Raw genomic sequence first — 18681 nt, forward strand, 5'->3', positions numbered from 1 at the left:
TGGGAAAAAGTTGTGATTTCTGGCTGACTCTCTCTCACTCTGAAAATAACACGTTTTGAAATCAGTGGAACACAACGGGCCAAATAAGCTGTGCAAACTAAACAGAAACAACACCGGATGTCTTATAAAAAGGGATTGCAGTCTGCCGTGAAGCGTTCATCCATGTATACAGGTAAGAATCTAGCTACAGATTCAGATATTATACGTTTCTAATATTGTCAGAAAGTTGTTTTCATTGCCAGCTAATGGTTGCTGTTAGCTAGCTAACTAGCTAACATTGAACTCATTGGTTAACTAAATAAAGCTAACTATGACAATCGGTTTGTATTGCTAGCTAAAGCTTGCTGTAAGTTAGCCAGCAGACGTCAGATGGCTAGCTACAGTAGCTAACATTACCTGTATGAACTGTGTGTAGTGATGTTCTCAGAATGCCACTTCGCATCTATTGTATAATAATTCTGGAATTTGTCTTTCAGCATCAATCAGTAGAAAACGCCTGACTCTAATCCACCAGTCATACAGTCGTCAAAAAGAAAGCTGGCCCAAGCAAGCAAAGGCAGCAGCGCAGTCATCAACTACATGCACCATTTCTTCACCAACTACGGAGTTGGGAAAACACATGTGGACCTGAATTGTGATAACTGCAGAGGCCAAAACAAGAACAAGTTTGTGCTCTGGTATTGTACCTGGTGTCACCATGCACAAGCTCCACCAAAATCTGGACCTTCACTTCCTGATCACAGGCCACACCAAGTTTGCCACTGACTGGTGCTTCGGCCTCATCAAGCAGCGCTTCAGAAAGACCAGAGTGAACACTGTCTGAGATTGCTGCTGTTGTGAAGGACAGCACTGTGACAGGGGTCAACATCCCACAGCTGGTTTGACTGGAGGATGGTACAATGCTGGTGGAAAGCTATGGCTGGCAACAACACCTGACTCCGTACTTCAGGCCGCTGCCACAGAATTTCAGGTAAAAAATCATTTTCATTGTACAAGGTTTTTCTTATCTAAACTTGGGAGGTGAAGTGATGTTGTAATGTCTCCTGATTTTATTGTTGTTGTTATTTCCTGTTTTACAGCTTCGATGCTCTGGAGCCTGGTGGTGTTGTCGCCAAAGAGCGTCCGGACTGTCGGGACCAGGTTTCAGCTGCTGCGCAACGCTGACATCCTACCTCCCATAGATGGTCTGCCTGTACAAGCACCACCTGGACTGGACAAAGCTAGACAAACTATCTCTTAGACAAGATCAGGGAGTTTTGTGACGAAGAGGCTATGGACATCACATGCCCTGCAACCAAAGTCAATAACTTTGCACGCCCAATTTTTCAGTTTTTGATTTGTTAAAAAAGTTTGAAATATCCAATAAATGTCGTTCCACTTCATGATTGTGTCCCACTTGTTGTTGATTCTTCACAAAGAAATACAGTTTTATATCTTTATGTTTGAAGCCTGAAATGTGGCAAAAGGTCGCAAAGTTCAAGGGGGCCGAATACTTTCGCAAGGCACTGTAGATTCCCCTGTTCATGCGTGGTTTGGACGGACAGTCATCACAACTATCTGCAGTGCCTCTATTCACATGACTCTCTACTAACACGCCATACGTTGCTGCTACTAATTTTTTTTATCCTGTTGCTCAGCCACTTTACCCCTGATTGTATGTATATAACGACCTCATCTATCACTGATATCGTTATTGATATTGTTCTTGTACATAGTGTCAATATAAACAAAATATACAGTATCTATTTCTGATATTGCAACTATGCAAGTAACCAATTGGCTGTACTGTTTACACCTTCTTCACCATCCACTTAGCAAGACTTAGCAAAATATTGATATATAAAATTAATATTGATATGTGTGGTCATGACATGATTTTGTGACATACCACAACTATATCATGTGACCGTATCAAGTGTCCATCACATACATATATGGCGCTTGCATCTGTTTATGTACTGTACATGTGCACCTCACTCTGGTTTTAACTTATGTATGGAATACTGTGTGATAAGTGCATGTGTAACAGTATAAAAAAAGTATGCTAATATACTGGTGTGAAGGCATTTGGGCAGTGGTGTAGAGTACTTAAGTATTTTTTTATGGTATCTGTACATTACTTAACTATTTATATTTTTGGCAACTTTCACTTGACCACAGTCATACATTACATTTTCCTTGACACCCAAAAGTACTCGTTACATTTTGACAGGAAAATGGTCCAATTCACACACTTATCAAGAGAACATCCCTGGTCATCCCTACTGCCTCTGATCTGACAGAGTCACTAAACACAAATGCTTTGTTTGTAAAATATGTCTGAGCGTTGGAGTGTGCCCCTGGCTATCCGTCAATAATGAACTTATCCTCTGCAGCAGAGGTAACTCTGGGTCTTCCTTTCCTGTGGCGGTCCTCATGAGAGCCAGTTTCATCATAGCTCTTGATGGTTTTTACGACTGCACTTGAAGAGACTTTCTAAGTTCTTGAAATGTTCCGTATTGACCGACCTTCATGTCTTAAAGTAATGATGGACGGTTGTTTATCTTTGCTTATTTGAGCTGTTCTTGCCATAATATGGACTCAGCCAATTTGGTAAAATACCATCTTCTGTATAACCCCCCCCCCCCCCCCCCCACCCCACCCACCCACAACTGATTGGCTCAAACGCATTAAGGAAAGAAATTCCACAAATTAACTTTTAAGAAGGCACACCTGTTAAACAAAATGCATTCCAGGTGACTGCCTCATGAAATTGGTTGAGAGAATGCTAAGAGTGTGCAAAGCTGTCATCAAGGCAAAGGGTGGCTATTTGAAGAATCGCAAATATAAAATATATTTTGATTTGTTTAACACTTTTTTGGTTACTACATGATTTCATGTGTTATTTCATAGTTTTGATGTTTTCACTATTATTCTACAATGTATATAATAGTAAAAAAAAAACGATCCTTAGTTAGAATATGCAGAATCTTTCACCAGCTCAAAGTTTCAACTATTATCAAAATGTTACACTACACTGCAACGTACTGTATCAATCAACAATCTATTCTCTCCAAAACAGGCATCCAAGAGAAGAGAAAAAAAGAGAGTAAAATAGAAAAAGAGAGAAAATCCCTGTTTATACCTGGTGCTAACGTGTCCTTTGTCCTGATCTTGTCCACATTCTGATTGTGCCCATATTAGCCGTTGGACCTACACATGGTATTGAAAGTGTCTCTTACCCATCCATCCACTGTGTCCATTATGACCAGATTTTCCTGTATGCAAATGATTTGACAGCTTTTCTTTTCCAAAGAACATTTTTTGATTTATTTTAAGACAAATATTTATGCAATAAGTCAATGGTGCCTAAATATAACCTTATTGTAAATGTATTTTCTGAAGGTCAAAGGTTTTTTGATTACTTAATTAATTTCAATTGAAATTAAGACTGAAATACAATCAAATCCACACTGTGGATGTAACTTATTAAAATATTTGTTGTATTATTTTTTATTTTTTCAAATAAAAATACATGTGTATTATTCATTTATGCATTTATCACCCCCCCCCCTTAAAAGATTTAGATGCACTATTGTAAAGTGGCAGTTCCACTGGATGTCATAAGGTGAACGCACCAATTTGTAAGTCGCTCTGGATAAGAGCGTCTGCTAAATGACTTAAATGTAAATGTAAATGTAATGCATTTAATTTAATAAAATGATCCCAATTATTAAAAATAAGCATAGGTGATGGGAAGATTGAGAGGAGGAAAGGTAGATAGACAGTCTGACTAAAGACAAACAGACTACAAAGCACACCAACATGTAGAGACATGTAGAGACATGTAGAGACAAAGTAACTGACAACATTACACACTTGACACGGAAACAACGGAAACAGACTCAATTGACTCAAATCAGCTTCACACGGGTGCCATGGTATTCCGTTACTATCAAATGTTACACGTTTCAGGTTACAGAGGGAACTCTGATTGACAATGGTCCTTGACAAACAGACATTAAACACACACAACAAAATCAACTAATAGAATCTAGAGAAATGAAGATGAACAGAAATCTCAAAGAGAGACACACAAAACAATACACACACACAAGACACATATTAATACACACACATATAGGCCATGTCTAAATACCCATACTTGCATTCTAAATATTAGGCTACTTGGGTATGCGAAAATAGGACATTTTATAGTATGTGAAATTTAATTTTAGTAGCGTTCAATGCACACTACTGTGGAAGAGAATCGGCTTTTCAGACCACTTTCAACAGTTGATCATTCGATAAGGGGACGCGCTGTACCCGAAATGAACGCGTGGTGGGGAACAAGCGAGGTTGCACATTAGAAGACTCCTTCTCAGTATGGATGAGCCTAATATGTTGATAGCTGTTGCTTACTGCATTCGTTTTTGACAGCATGTCTAAACAGTACTGTATGTAGTACGATTAGTATACAGCGTGCAGTTTTAGTAAGTGGTTAGGCAAGAGAGATTTTGCACATGGCCATAGACACAGAAACATACACAGAGAGTGAGGGAGAGGGTAAAGAGAAAGAAAGAAAAAAGAAGAAAAAGAAGAAAAAAAAGAACAGATGAGAGGACAGTATTGAGGGGTAAAGGGAATGACTGCGAGTGAGCAATCAAAGAGGTAATTGACCCTTTGACCTTTTTTGAACCCTGCATATTGCATTTCGGGGCGAAGGAGGTCAAACGGACAAGTATCTTGTAGCGAGACTTAAAATACTACTGAAATAACTTAAGGACTGCACATACAGAGATCTAAGAACGAGACTGTGGGAAAAGCACACAACACCAGTTTGAGAGCACAATAGGGAATCCCACTTTAAAACAAAAAAAAGGGAGCACATCGTTAAGCCATTATTACTTTCAGCTGGGGCAATTATGGCCATCAAACCTCCGGTGATTTTACAGTGTTCCCTTTGGGTTTCTTCACCTCGTTCCAATCCACTTGGCATTCAATTCGATTTTTGGTCAATATGAGATTGAATGGCAATGCTGCTCGGAGGCATTCTATTTTTAGTTCAGCTTCACACGGATGCAACGGTCTTCCGTTACTATCAAATGTTACACGTTTCAGGTTACAGAGGGAAGTCAAGTTTCTGTGACCCTCGAGTCCCCCTACTGATACCAATATGTTCAGCAATGCTGAGAGCTGAAGGTTGGCATGTAGAATTGGCACAAATATCGTTAAATGTTCTGGGAGTTAAAGGTTTTATAGCTTTCCCCCCCACCAAACGCTTGTACCGTGATGACGAGAGGAGGATTCATTCAGTAAACACCGAATGTCATCCTATGAAACCTCTAGTGCTTCTGGCTTCCTGCTTAAAATGGCCTCCGTTTTGGTTTTAAAGAGGGATTTGCGGAATTAAGTTGAGGTTTTATGCACAAAAAAAGAACCGTTGAAAACACACAACACCGAAGCAGTCGGGGGCTTCCAAGAGAGGAGTTCAACAGCTCAAGGCTCGCTTACCTTAGATGGCATGTAGCCAGTTGTCGGTCAATCAGTCTGTCATAGTGTCTGTCTGGCAGTGTGAAGTCGGCATCAGTCAGTGAGTCAGTATTTCGGTGTTTCTTTCATTCACCAAGTGCAGTTAACTGTACAAATGCAGCTAACTACACTCTTAGAAAAAAGGGTTCCAAAAGGGTTCTTCGGCTGTTCCCAAAGGGGAACACTTTTGGGTTCCAAGTACAACCATCTGTGGAAAGGGTTCTACCTGGAACCAAAAAGGGTTCTTCAAAGGGTTATCCTATGGGGACAGAGTGTACTCAGGTCACTACAGTACAGCCAAGAAGTTTCGTCTGACCTTTTTAACTACACTAGGCACTGAAAGCACACATTTGGAGGTCTAGGGAATAGTGTTTTCGAAACACGACACACTTAAAACACAACTTTTCGTCAATCAGCATTGCATTGATGTTAGTTTGTCGCATTTGTCTGTCAATGTGAGGACTGTACAATGTTGAGGAGAGCCATCTGATGATATGGCTGAAAATGTTGTTCCCGCCATGGCATGTATCGTAAGGTACTATTCCCGTGACCATGGAGGCTCCGCTGACCCCACTGACCTTTGACCCAAAGATGGCCGCTGTACAACATCGCATTCAAAATCATCCATTATGTAAGCCATAAATATAGCTAGAATATGTACATATCATATCATGATAGAAATCTGTGAGATGGGAAATTTTGCTCCGGTGCATAGGCTGATTTCTTCAAAGAGCGATGTGTCTTTTGCTATCTGTCAGGGCGAATGTCAGTGAGGTAGAGGGGGCACCAGTGACAGAAAAAAGAACACAGTAAAAGCTACACACACGACAACAACACAAACACAACACTCGGACGGCATTGAGAGTCGGACAGAGACACAGTGTAACGTGTAAGAATGAAAAAGCCCACATACAAACGCGTGATATGACACAACCTGAAGAGAGAGACAGCAACACAGAGCAGATCAGACAACACGTGACCCACGGTCCTGATAGTCCTCAAGTGTTACCGGGCTACTTCAGTGCAGCGGCCGCACGCGGCACACACAATCACACTCTGGCCGCAGTCTCTCAAATACACAGCCTGGTGCGCACACACACACACACACACACACACACGCACATGCACGCACACACGCACACACACAAACACACACAGTATCTTACACTATACATTATACATGGAAAACACGTAGATCCTCTTATTTCATGATATGAGAAAAGAAAGATCAGGTTATTCTGAATAATAGATTATTCTGATTGGATGATACTCTGAGCAATACAATGCAATTGGGCCTTGATATACAAATCACAGTTTTACCCTTTGGTGCTGTTGTTCCCCTACCTATCTATTCCCTTACGGAAAGAACACATGGCATTACACACATTCTCACGTGAACACGTTTTCATGTGATCCCATGTGATCTGCTGCGAAGTTAACGTGATAACAGGTAAAGTATGTAAAGAAACCTGTGATAACATGAAACTACAGACGTGTAAATCATGTGATTTTCTGTAAGGGTTGATTTCACTATTTGAACTTACCTACACTAACACAGAGGGCAATTTATGGGTGATACTTCAACTTTACCTAACATACTGTACAGACACAGCACAGTGAACACAGTGGGTACTAGTTGTGATTTGCAGTCATGCATAGTGTACTGTATGTGAGAGTGTGAGTGTGTTCTGTGTTCAAGTGTGTCTGTGGGTGCTATGTTTCAGTGTCAACTGCCAACATGCAATGTCATGGAGTTGAGAGAACCTAAAAATGTTTGGCTGACGGATTAGGTCCAAAAAATAATATGGTACAGCTAACGGGGGTTCCATTTCGGGGTCCCCATGGTTTTAAGGTGTTACCTCTTGGCCCTATGGTTTGATCCAGGAAGAGGTGGAGTTTGCATTGAGGTCCTGCTGTAGGAGAGACCCTTCCAGCTTATACCATTCATCAGCCAAAGGGGAGTCTGGGCTGGCTGCCAAGCCTGCAGCCTCTATTTTAGCGTCAAAAGTGGTGTTGAGAGTTTGGGAGGAGTGTAAAGGAGAAGTGTTTGGTGCAGGTTTGGTGGTGGTGGTTGTAGGTGGTAAAAAAAGGTTTGTTGCAGAAATGGATCGAGGTATTGCGTTTCAGGATCAGAACAAGAGAATACATGGGGTAAGCAGGTGTAAATAAGGCATGTTTCGAAGAGGAAAGGAAAAGAGGAGGGGAAAGAATGGGGATATGGAATCAAAGATGGGGGACAAGGAAAGGGGGTGGGGGGGGACAGGGCATCAAGTGGGAGTCAGCCAAACAAGGGGGAGGAGGGGAGGCAGGAGAGAGAGAGAGAGAGAGAGGGAGGGAGGGAGGGAGAGAGAGAGAGAGAGAGAGAGAGGGAGGGAGGGAGAGAGAGAGAAAGAAACAGAAGTGACGAGAGGTCAATTAATGCATGGTCAACTGTCTATGTACAAGAGACAGAGAGAGAGAGAGAGAGAGAGAAGCCATGAGCGTGAGAGAGGATGAGAATTACAAAGGAGAAAATGGAGGATGACAATTTGAGGCCGTGAATGAAAGAGAGAGGGACAGAAAATACAGACAGGAAGAAAGAAAGGTGATACCAAGTGTGATGGAAGTGTCACAGCATGAAGGTGACGAGGTGGAAACATAGAGGCCAGAGCAAAGAAGAGCAGAAGAGTAAAGATGTTGTACGTGGGTGTTGTTGTGTCCTGTCAGAAACTAGTGTTTGGAACCTCTCTGTCACACAAACAGGGCTCTTCCCACAATGCTCTTGGCCGTTGCATGTGTCTGTCTGCGTGTTCTCAGTAACTAACCATAAATCAGTTCCCATATATGCTGTATTTGATCATGTATACATCACTTGTGTACGTATTTGTCCCCTGTGCACCTGCCCTATTAGCATCTTCTATATGCAGAGAATATGTTTATCTGTATCGGTGCTTGTGCCTTATGGCATCTTGTGTGTAGCTCTGTTGACCTATGTGGTGTATGTGATTACGGTTTTGTCCCCTGTGGGAGTGACGTACCTTTCCGCACATTCCCATCTGTGGCGCGGAATTCCCTGGTGTTGAGCAGGAAGCAAGCGCGGTCCTGCTGGTAGCGTTCCCGGGTTACTCCGGTGCCCCCTCGCCCCGCGGGACTCCGCTCGTCCGGGCTCAGCACCTGGTCGATAGTAGGGCAGTCCTCGTTCGCCAGGGCCGCAGTGGCCGCGTCGCCGTTCTGCTTGGAATCTTTCGGGAAAAGAAGGAGACAGGGAAAGGGGGGCCGGAAGCAGAGGAAGGGAGAAGCAGAGAGTGAAGGAGAAGGAATGAAGGAAGAGGAGAGGAGGAGAGAAGTGAGGTATCTGGATAGTAGAGGAGGAAGGTTGTGATGGGAGACTGAGGCCAAACTGGACCGTGTTTCCACATCCACACTAGCATACCATTTAGGATGCATGCCCATTACATTGCTTCATTCTCCGCAATATGTTAGTACGGACATTGGAACATAGTTTGAGGGAAGGAGTTGCAGACTTGATGATTCAATTGGCCCAATCAGAGAGCTTGCGGTTGCAAGCTGAGGGACTTTGATTGGCTGCTATATCGAAGGTTTTGGCATGGCACCTTGGCCCGACGATACAGAAATCATGAATCCCCAGTCTCCCATCACTGGAAAAAGGTATATAAGAAAATAGCCAAAGGAATGAGGGTGGGGGTGGGGGGGTTACTGCATGTAAACTGATCACAATTTAATACTGCAGATGAGATACACGAGATGCATAAGCAAAGACAGATTCAGTAAAATAGTGTGTTGTGTATTTATTCATTGTGTTCTTCTCTCTCCGCATTGTTGTGAAGGGCCCGTAAGTAATCATTTCCCTCATAGCCCGCCACCTGTTGTTTACAGAGCACGGATATATAGGTTATATAGGAGGTGGGGTCGAGGGTGTGAGCTGATGCATTTTAATAAAAAAATTCAAAATGTATAAAAAATAAATAAACTGAAATATCACATTTACATAAGTATTCAGACCCTTTGCTCAGTACTTTGTTGAAGCACCTTTGGCAGCAATTATAGCCTTGGGTCTTTTGGGGTATGATGCTACAAGCTTGGCATACTTGTATTTGGGGAGTTTCTCCCATTCTTCTCTGCAGATCCTCTCAAGCTCTGTCAGGTTGGATGGGGAGCATTGCTGTACAGCTATTTTCAGGTCTCTCCATAGATGTTCGATCGGGTTCAAGTCCGAGCTCTGGCAGGGCCACTCAAGGACATTCAGAGACTTGTCCCTGAAGCCACTCCTGCGTTGTCTTGGCTGTGTGCTAAGGGTCATTGTCTTGTTGGAAAGGGAACCTTCTCCCCAGTCTGAGGTCCTGAGTGCTCTGGAGCATGATGCTGCCACCAACGTGCTTCACCGTAGGGAAGGTGGCAGGTTTCCTCCAGACTTGAGACTTGGCGTTCAGGCCAAAGTGTAGAATCTTGGTTTCATCAGACCAGAGAATCTTGTTTCTCATGGTCTGAGAGTCTTTGGGTGCCTTTCGGCAAACTCCAAGCAGGCTGTTGTGTGCGTTTTTCTGAGGAGTGGCTTCCGTATGGCCACTGTACCATTAAGGCCTGATTGGTGGAGTGCTGCAGAGATGGTTGTCCTTCTGTAAGGTTCTCCCATCTCCACAGAGGAACTCTAGAGCTCTGTCAGAGTGACCATTGGGTTCTTGGTCACCTCCCTGACCAATGCCCTTCTCCCCCGATTGCTCAGTTTGGCCTGGCGGCCAGCTCTAGGAGGAGTCCTGGTGTTTTCAAACTTCTTCCATTTAAGAATGATGGAGGCCACTGTGTTCTTGGGGATCTTCAATGCTGCAGAAAGTTTGTGGTACCCTTCCCCAGATCTGTGCCTCGACACAATCCTGTCTCTGAGCTCTACGAAAAATTCCTTCGACCTCATGGCTTGGTTTTTGCTCTGACATGCACTGTCAACCGTATATAGACAGGTGTGTGCCTTTCCAAATCATGTCCAATCAATTGAATTTAGGTGGACTCCAAGTTGTAGAAACATCTCAAGGATGATCAATGGAAACAAGTTGCACCTGAGCTCAATGGTCAGTCTCATAGCAAAGGGTCATTATACGTATGTTAAAAAGGCATTTCTGTTTTTTATTTGTAATACATTTGCAACAATTTCTAACAACCTGTTTTTCCTTGGTCATTATGGGGTATTGAGAGTAGATTGCTGAGGATTTGAAGGTATTTAATCCATTTTAGAATAAGGTTGTAACTTAACAAAATGTGGAAAAAGTAAAGGGGTCTGAATACTTTCTGAAAGCACTGTATCCTCAGACCACAGGAGGTTGGTGGCACATTAATTGGGAAGGACAGGCTCTTGGAGCAGAATGGGTGGAATTAATGTGTTTGTGTGTTTGATGCCATTCCATTCACTCCAGCCATTATTATGAGCTGTCTTCCCCTCAGCAGCCTCCACTGCCACAGACACAGCTGTCAAATCTGATCTCAGATGAGTTCCCGCTCAACAGCCTACTAAGAACCTACAACAAAATTCTTAACAAAAGAGAGCGTGAAAGACAGTAAGAGAGTGGTGGGGTACTATCGGCGCTTATGCAATAAAATACTATTATTGCTGACTCACTAATGATTTCTCAAGGGCTACAAAACACATGTGATCTATTGTCGTATGTGGATGTTGGGTTTATATTAGGTGATATACAACCAGTGGACAACCCGTCACACCTGTTTTGAGCCCCACATTTTTTTAAAGGAAAATATTATATATTTTGGGGGGATGGGGGTGTACAGTAGTTTTGATTGGACTGATCATGTCAACATCATACTTTCACAATCTTATGATAGCGGTCATCATCATGAATCAAGTCGACAATCTATTGGCAAATCCTTTTTAATCCTTGTCATATGATGAGAAATACTGAAGAGAAATTATAGATAACGTATCGGTGCTGATGGCCAATGGACATAAACATTACACAACAAGTTGGAAATCGCAAATTCAAGGAGTGGTTTGGAAGGAATCAGTGACCTTGGCTGTGTGGTCCCGAATCTAGGATTAAGGGGCTCTTTTCCAAGTTTAAAATGATAAACATTCAACATGGCCATGCTGGCAATGAAGCATGATTTGTGCAGTGCTCAAAACAACTGTTAACTCGGAGGACCGCCGCGCCACCTTCCTGTTCAAGTTAGCCGAGCACAACAATGTGAGTCCAAAATGTATTGTATGCAGCTTCATAAATGATGTAATATTCCAGGGAGATATGTATACTGTGGTTAAGAAAGTAATACTAAGGGTATGTTGTGTAGTAAGATGTTAGTAGCCCATGTGTCTCACCCTAATAATTTGGTCAATTTACGCCTATTAATTTCGCCTACTGTTCTGACTGTTCTACTGTAGCCTATAACCTGTTTTAGAGAAATGTAATCATTGAATATTATAAGAGCTTTCATTGTCTGCTTATATGCCCCCTTAATTTATCCTATGGTTCTGACTTGGTGTACAGGGAGAACACTGTAAAAACGACCAATGTTCTGAATTCTGTCTCTGTACATTTCAAAAGTGCTAAACAAATAGTTATATTGACTAACGTTGCGTCGATCCTAGCTTGCTCATTGTCTTAATCGAAATTACGGATTGCCTCCTATCCGCTTGTCGTCCCCTTATGCCATAGTCTGTACATCTCAATTGTCATTAGAAACCACATTTGTTTAAGCAAGTCAGCCATATCAGCTATGTTTTTTAAAAGGCAGTAAATGAGGCTGAATGAATTGTTTCACTGCCAGACAAGGCTCCGCTGATAGCCAGGTGTAGCATTGGTAAGATGTTGGGACTGCTGTTGGGAGAGCTTTATGTAGGCCCGAATAGTTCGTGGGCACCGTTTGGCACCGTTATAGTGCCATTAATGTATTGTTTAGTGTTGTGTTGTGTACTGGCTTTACTGGCATGCATTCCACATTTATTTATTGTTGCTCCACCAAGATTTACATGGTAAAGTTGCCACTGTATATAACCATGCCAAAGGAAAAAAGCATTACATACTAGTGTAATCTTAAACATTGAACCAATCGTTAGCACATTGGTCTGTTGCAAACAGATCCAAATGGGTACATTTTTTATGTACTGTGTTTGTTCTACGCGGGCAGATGGAGGCCTCTCGGCAAATGTGGACTCACCAGTTGATTATAAATTACCCATAAGTTCTGATGGGCTAGCCATCTCTCAAGGGCAGATTCAGAATCAGCCACCCCCCACACCCCTCCCGCCCCCAATCTATCCCTATCAGGGACATAGGCACTCTAAACCCCAACTCACACCCCACACCTCATGGATCTGCAGGACTGTACTATTACTGAGATTACTGAGTGCCTGTAACTAGCTATCAGATAACATTCGTATTCCTAAATCTTATACAGACCAGAATCCTCCACTTACTGTGCAAATCCCTGTTCCAAATTTGATTGCCTATCTGTTGATGCTAAACTGTGCAGTTTCACAACCTCTTTGGCAAAAATACAATATTTTGACGGAGTAGTTTGTGTTCTACGCCCTTGGGGAGGCTAGTGGTAGAATGCCCAGATGCTCAGCAAAGCTCCATGTTGTGTTGATGAACTCCTGCAGATTTTACAAGTCAAGGTCGAAGCCAGTTTGTTAACTTGCAGTCTGCCTCTTAAAATATGGTACTGAAGAATGAAAATAGAAATGTCTCACCTCGGTTGATTTCTATGATCTCCTCTTGAGCAAGGGGGCAGTCGAAGCCTCCAGACCCGATCACCTCGCCGAGTACATTACCCAGGATCCTATGGGGCGAGGCGGTGGCCATAGCGAGAGCATCAGGCTTGCAGTAGTTGGGCGAGCCCGGCATGGTGGGCCGGGGGATGTGCTTGCCCTTCTTTTTGGGAAGCTTCTGCTTGGCCATGGCCAGTGAGTAGTACATGCCAAAGTTGTTGACGATGACGGGCACAGGCATGGCGATGGTCAGCACCCCTGCCAGGGCGCACAGTGCACCCACCAGCATCCCCGACCACGTTTCGGGGTACATGTCCCCGTAGCCCAGAGTGGTCATGGTGACCACGGCCCACCAGAAACCAATGGGGATATTCTTGAAGTTTGTGTGTTTGGCAGCCGTAGGGTCATCAGGGTCGGCGCCGATGCGCTCGGCATAGTAGATCATGGTGGCGAAGATGAGCACTCCGAGAGCGAGGAAGATGATGAGCAGGAGGAACTCGTTGGTGCTGGCACGGAGCGTGTGGCCCAGGACGCGAAGCCCCACAAAGTGGCGGGTCAGCTTGAAGATACGCAGGATGCGAACGAAGCGGACCACGCGCAGGAAGCCCAACACGTCCTTGGCGGCTTTGGAGGACAGGCCGCTCAGCCCCACCTCCAGGTAGAAAGGCATGATGGCAATGAAGTCGATGATGTTGAGGGTGCTCCTGAAGAACTCGACCTTGTCCGGGCAGAAGACCACGCGTGCCATCACCTCAATGGTGAACCAGATGACGCACATGCCCTCCACGTACGTAAGCCAGCTGTCGGTCACCACCTCGTAGACGATCACCTCGCGCGTCATATTTCCCTCCGTCACGTTCTCCGTCTTGTTGTAGATGGTGTTGAAGGCCTCGTGCGTCTCCATGCAGAAGGTGGAGATGGAGATGAGGATGAACAGAAGGGAGAGGAATGCGCAGTACTGGAGGAGAAGAACAGAAAGAACCAGAGAGAGGAGGGGGAAGGCAGGAAGACAGAAGGCAAAGAGAAAGAGTTGAAGATAGAGGGACAGTAAGGGAGAAAAGAGAGAGGAAGGAGAGAAGAGTTACAGTCATATACAAACAACATAGCAAGAAAAACAGATGGTGTGTTGCTCAACAGTTAGTCAGCCCCTACAGGACACTGCAGGGCATTACTCAGTCAGATGAGATCATGAGCCCAGATGATTAAACCTGACTAGACACCTAAATGGGATAATTGTTGACCTGGAGGGTGACTGCAGGGTCAAACTGGACCAAGCACTGAGGGATACTCTGACACTTATCAAAAAGGCCGCAACGGTCATCGGCAATGACAGTCCAAGGAGAAGTGGTGGAAAAAAAATAGAAAACCGGGAGCCACACGTCATAAACCGAGAGAATGTAGGAAAGGCTGGAATGAGAATACAGAGTACTACTGTCTCATTGGAGCAGCCCCGACACAGAGAAAAGGGCGAGAAAAGAAAGACGGATAGGACACAAAAGAAAGTGATGGGGAAAAGAGAGTCGTAAACGGTAAAAGCTGATGAATTATAAATATTCATGTATCTCAGAGTGCACTGAATAGGTTTCAAAATCAGGATGGGGCATGTGCTCACTCCCTCATACTGAATGTTCAACATAAAGGGTCTGAAACATGTGGCATTGAGCCTGTTTGTGGCCCAGCATGATGAAATGTGGTCCCAACTTGATGCTCCAATAACTAGCCAGTCTGATTATTTGAAAATGTGTAATGTTGGGGAAATTACAATTCGCACCTAAGTCAAAGTATTATACACAAAGTAAAAGGACTGACAGCTCTATTGTACAGTATGTATCTACAAACATTTTGACCCTTGCTACTATATTAATCATACAGTGGAAATCCCTAAAGCCTAAAGTGCTTGGGATGGCACTCTATTTTATCCTCAACATAATCCATTACAGTCCAGTGCAAGGTAACAGTAACCGGAAGCCAATACTCACCATTAAGTAATGCAATTAACCCCCTACTTTTCAAAAGTTCTGTGAATGCAGAGTTACTTGCAAGAAACAATATTGCTAAGACATTATCATCCTCCAATTAACACATATGATAGTAATTGTTGGGTTCTAACCTAAAATATACTTCCACATGTTACTATATTATACCTTAGTGATTATGTTATCTGCAAAATGAATATATAGTATATGTTATGTGTCAATTAATGTTGAAGAGGAACTTTGTGTATGGAATTGTATTGTAAGAGAAAAGGTGAACACAATGTACAGTGCCTTCGGAAAGTATTCAGACCCCTTGACGTTTTCCACATTTTGTTACATTACAGCCTTACTCTAAAATGGATTAAATGGATGTTTTTCCTCATCAATCTGCATACAATACACCATCATGACAAAGCGAAAACAGTTTTTTTTACATTTTTGCAAATTTAGAAAAAAAATCCAAACTGAAATACCTTATTTACATAAGTATTCAGACCCTTTGCTAAGAGACTCGAACTTGAGCTCAGGAGCATCCTGTTTCTATTGATCATCCTTGAGATGTTTCCACAACTTGATTGGAGTCCACCTGTGGTAAATTAAATTGATTGGACATGATTTGGAAAGGCACACACTTGTCTATATAAGGTCCCAAAGTTGACAGTGCATGTCAGAGCAAAAACCACGCCAAGAGGTTGAAATTGTCCATAGAGCTCTGAGAAAGGATTGTGTCGAGGCACAGCATTGAAGGTCCCCAAGAACACAGTGGCTTCCATCATTCCTCAATGGAAGAAGTTTGGAACCACCTAGACTCTTCATAGAGATGGCCAACGGGCAAAACTGAGCAATCAGGGGAGAAGGGCCTTGGTCAGGGAGGTGACCAAGAACACGATGGCCACTCTGACAGAGCTCCAGCGTTCCTCTGTGGAGATGGGAGAACCTTCCAGAAGGACAACCATCTCTGCAGACGGAAGCCACTCCTCAGTAAAAGGCACATGACAGCCCTGCTTGGAGTTTGCCAAAAAGCACCTAAAGGACTCTCAGACCATGAGGAACAAGATTCTCTGGTCTGATGAAACCAATATTGAAGTCTTTGGCCTGAATGCCAAGCATCACATCTGGAGGAAACCTGGCACCATCCCTACGGTGAAGCATGGTGATGGCAGCATCATGCTCTGGGATGTTTTTCAGCGGCAGAGACTGGGAGACTAGTCAGAATTGAGGGAAAGATGAACGGAGCAAAGTACTGAGAGATCCTTGTTGAAAATCTGCTTCAGAGCATTCAGGACCTCAGACTGGGGGCGAAGGTTCAACTTCCAACTGAACAACGACCCTAAGCACACAGCCAAGACAACACAGGAGTGGCTTTGGGACAGGTCTCTGAATGTCATTGAGTGGCCCAGCCAGAGCCCGGACTTGAACCCGATCGAACATCTCTGGAGAGACCTAAAAATAGCTGTGCAGCGACGCTTCCTATTCAACCTGACAGAGCTTGAGAGGATCTGCAAGATTGGGAGAAACTCCCCAAATACAGGCGTTCCAAGCTTGTAGCGTCATACCCAAGAAGACTCAAGGCTGTAATTACTGCCAAAGATGCTTCAAAAAAGTCCTGAGTAAAGAGTCTGAATACTTGTGTAAATGTGATATTGCAGGGTTTTTTTTATACATTTGCAGAAATTTCTAAAAACAATTTTTTTCTTTGTCATTATTGAGAATTGGGTGTAGATTGATGAGGGGGAAAAACGATGTAATCAATTTTAGAATAAGGCTGTAATGGGAAAAAAATGGAAAAGGTCAAGGTGTCTGAATATTTTCCGAATTCACTGTATGTCCAAAGTCTGTTGAGTAAGGTGAACATATGGTCACTTGTAACTATCATGGAGAAGTGACAGGATGAAGTGGAACTGCTTCCAGACCGCTCGACCGCAAAGACAACAGCGCAACATTTATGCAGTTTTGGGAAACAGATGGACAGTTCTGAGAAGTCATACCTCTAACCTCATCATGACAAATAAATGCCTGTTAGATCATATGCAAAGTGTGTTTGCAGCTAAAGCATCCAATGGGTTGAATAAACTTGGTTCAAGCTTTTTCTAGCCGTCTGTTTTGAGTTTTTGCTTCATTTGTTCAGAACCTAACACCATACTGTATTCCTTATACAACCACTATTATTGTGCTACTGTATAAACAGGGTTTTCAAAACCCGGTCCTCGGGACTCCAAGGGGTGCACGTTTGGGTTTTTGCTCTAGCACTACACAGCTGATTCAAAGCTTGATGATTAGTTGATTATAATAATCAGCTGTGTAGTGCTACGGCAGAAAAACAAAACGTTCACCCCTTGGGGGTCCCGAGGACCGAGTTAGGTAAACACTGCTATAAAGCATTGTGAGAATGACACCTGACTAAATATCAAGTATAATGCACGGCATGGGTGCTAAAACCTGGTACTTGTGTATTAACCATTGATCAATTCAGACAGCACAACAGGAGGGCAATCAGCCAGAGGCTTCATATCAATCAAAACTCAACAAGGCGTCGAACTGAATATTATCCTCTTGAAGTGTTCATTTGAGATATCCAAACTGCCAGACATAGTTTCAAACTCTATTAATTGTGTGAACTAATTCCGCAAATGTTTTATGGGTTGCCCTGTAACTAAATGACAACATTCAGTCTATAACCATAGCCATGTAACCATATCTGGTTGGCGTCCTATCTGTCTGCTCAATAACGACTACAAAATACTAGCCTCTATATTTGCAAAAAGATTGAAGGTAGTGTTGAACTAAATTATAGAAGAGACCCAATCTGGCTTCATGAGGAATAGACATATATCTAATAGTATCCGACTAGTGTTAGACCTTATTGACTATTCTGATCTAATCTTCGAAAATAGTTTTATTGTCTTCTTAGACTTTTATAAAGCCTTGGATACAGTGGAACATGAGTTTCTATTTCTCTCCCTTGAGAAATGTGGTTTTGGGGAATTATTTTGTAGTACTATTAAAACTCTTTATATGAATGGGAACATTTCCATTACGTTAAATCATGGCACTTCTAGATTTGATTTGAAAAGAGGAATTAGGCAAGGTTGCCCCATTTCGCCTTACCTCTTTCTGCTTGCAACCCAACTTCTTACAAGTTTTGTTAAATCCAGCAATATAAAAGGGATCTCTATTGCTGACAGAGATATTATCATAACTCAGCTTGCAGATGACACCACCCTCTTTTTGAAAGATGCTGACCAGATTCCTAGAGCAGTCAATGTGATAAAAAAAAATCCAAAGCATCTGGTCTTTGCCTAAACCTTAATAAGTGTGAATTGTTTGCTATTAAATTGTTTGCTATATGCAATAATCCAGTCAAGGAAAAAGTAACATACCTAAGGATCGACAGGATCGACAGGAAAGATGCTCATTAAATTCCATATAATGTATTGAAAAAAACTAAAAGATGTTGAACCATTGGTTGCAAAGGGATTTATC

The 18681-nt window shown here is 42.9% G+C and overlaps 1 protein-coding gene across 1 annotated transcript in view; it reads right to left on the reverse strand.

Moving 5' to 3' along the window:
- Window positions 1–7378: 7378 nt before the first annotated feature.
- Window positions 7379–18681, reverse strand: part of LOC115106614 (potassium voltage-gated channel subfamily C member 1-like) — a 33802-nt gene continuing 22499 nt past the window's right edge. The window contains exons 2-4 of the mRNA XM_029629512.2: window positions 13205–14180; window positions 8529–8732; window positions 7379–7501 (exon numbers count right to left, since the gene is read on the reverse strand). Coding sequence (XP_029485372.1) covers window positions 7380–7501; window positions 8529–8732; window positions 13205–14180 — 1302 coding nt within the window. The 3' untranslated portion in view covers window position 7379. The remainder of the gene's footprint in view (window positions 7502–8528; window positions 8733–13204; window positions 14181–18681) is intronic.

This window comes from Oncorhynchus nerka, linkage group LG23 (genome assembly GCF_034236695.1).
Source record: "Oncorhynchus nerka isolate Pitt River linkage group LG23, Oner_Uvic_2.0, whole genome shotgun sequence".
NCBI lineage: Eukaryota > Metazoa > Chordata > Actinopteri > Salmoniformes > Salmonidae > Oncorhynchus > Oncorhynchus nerka.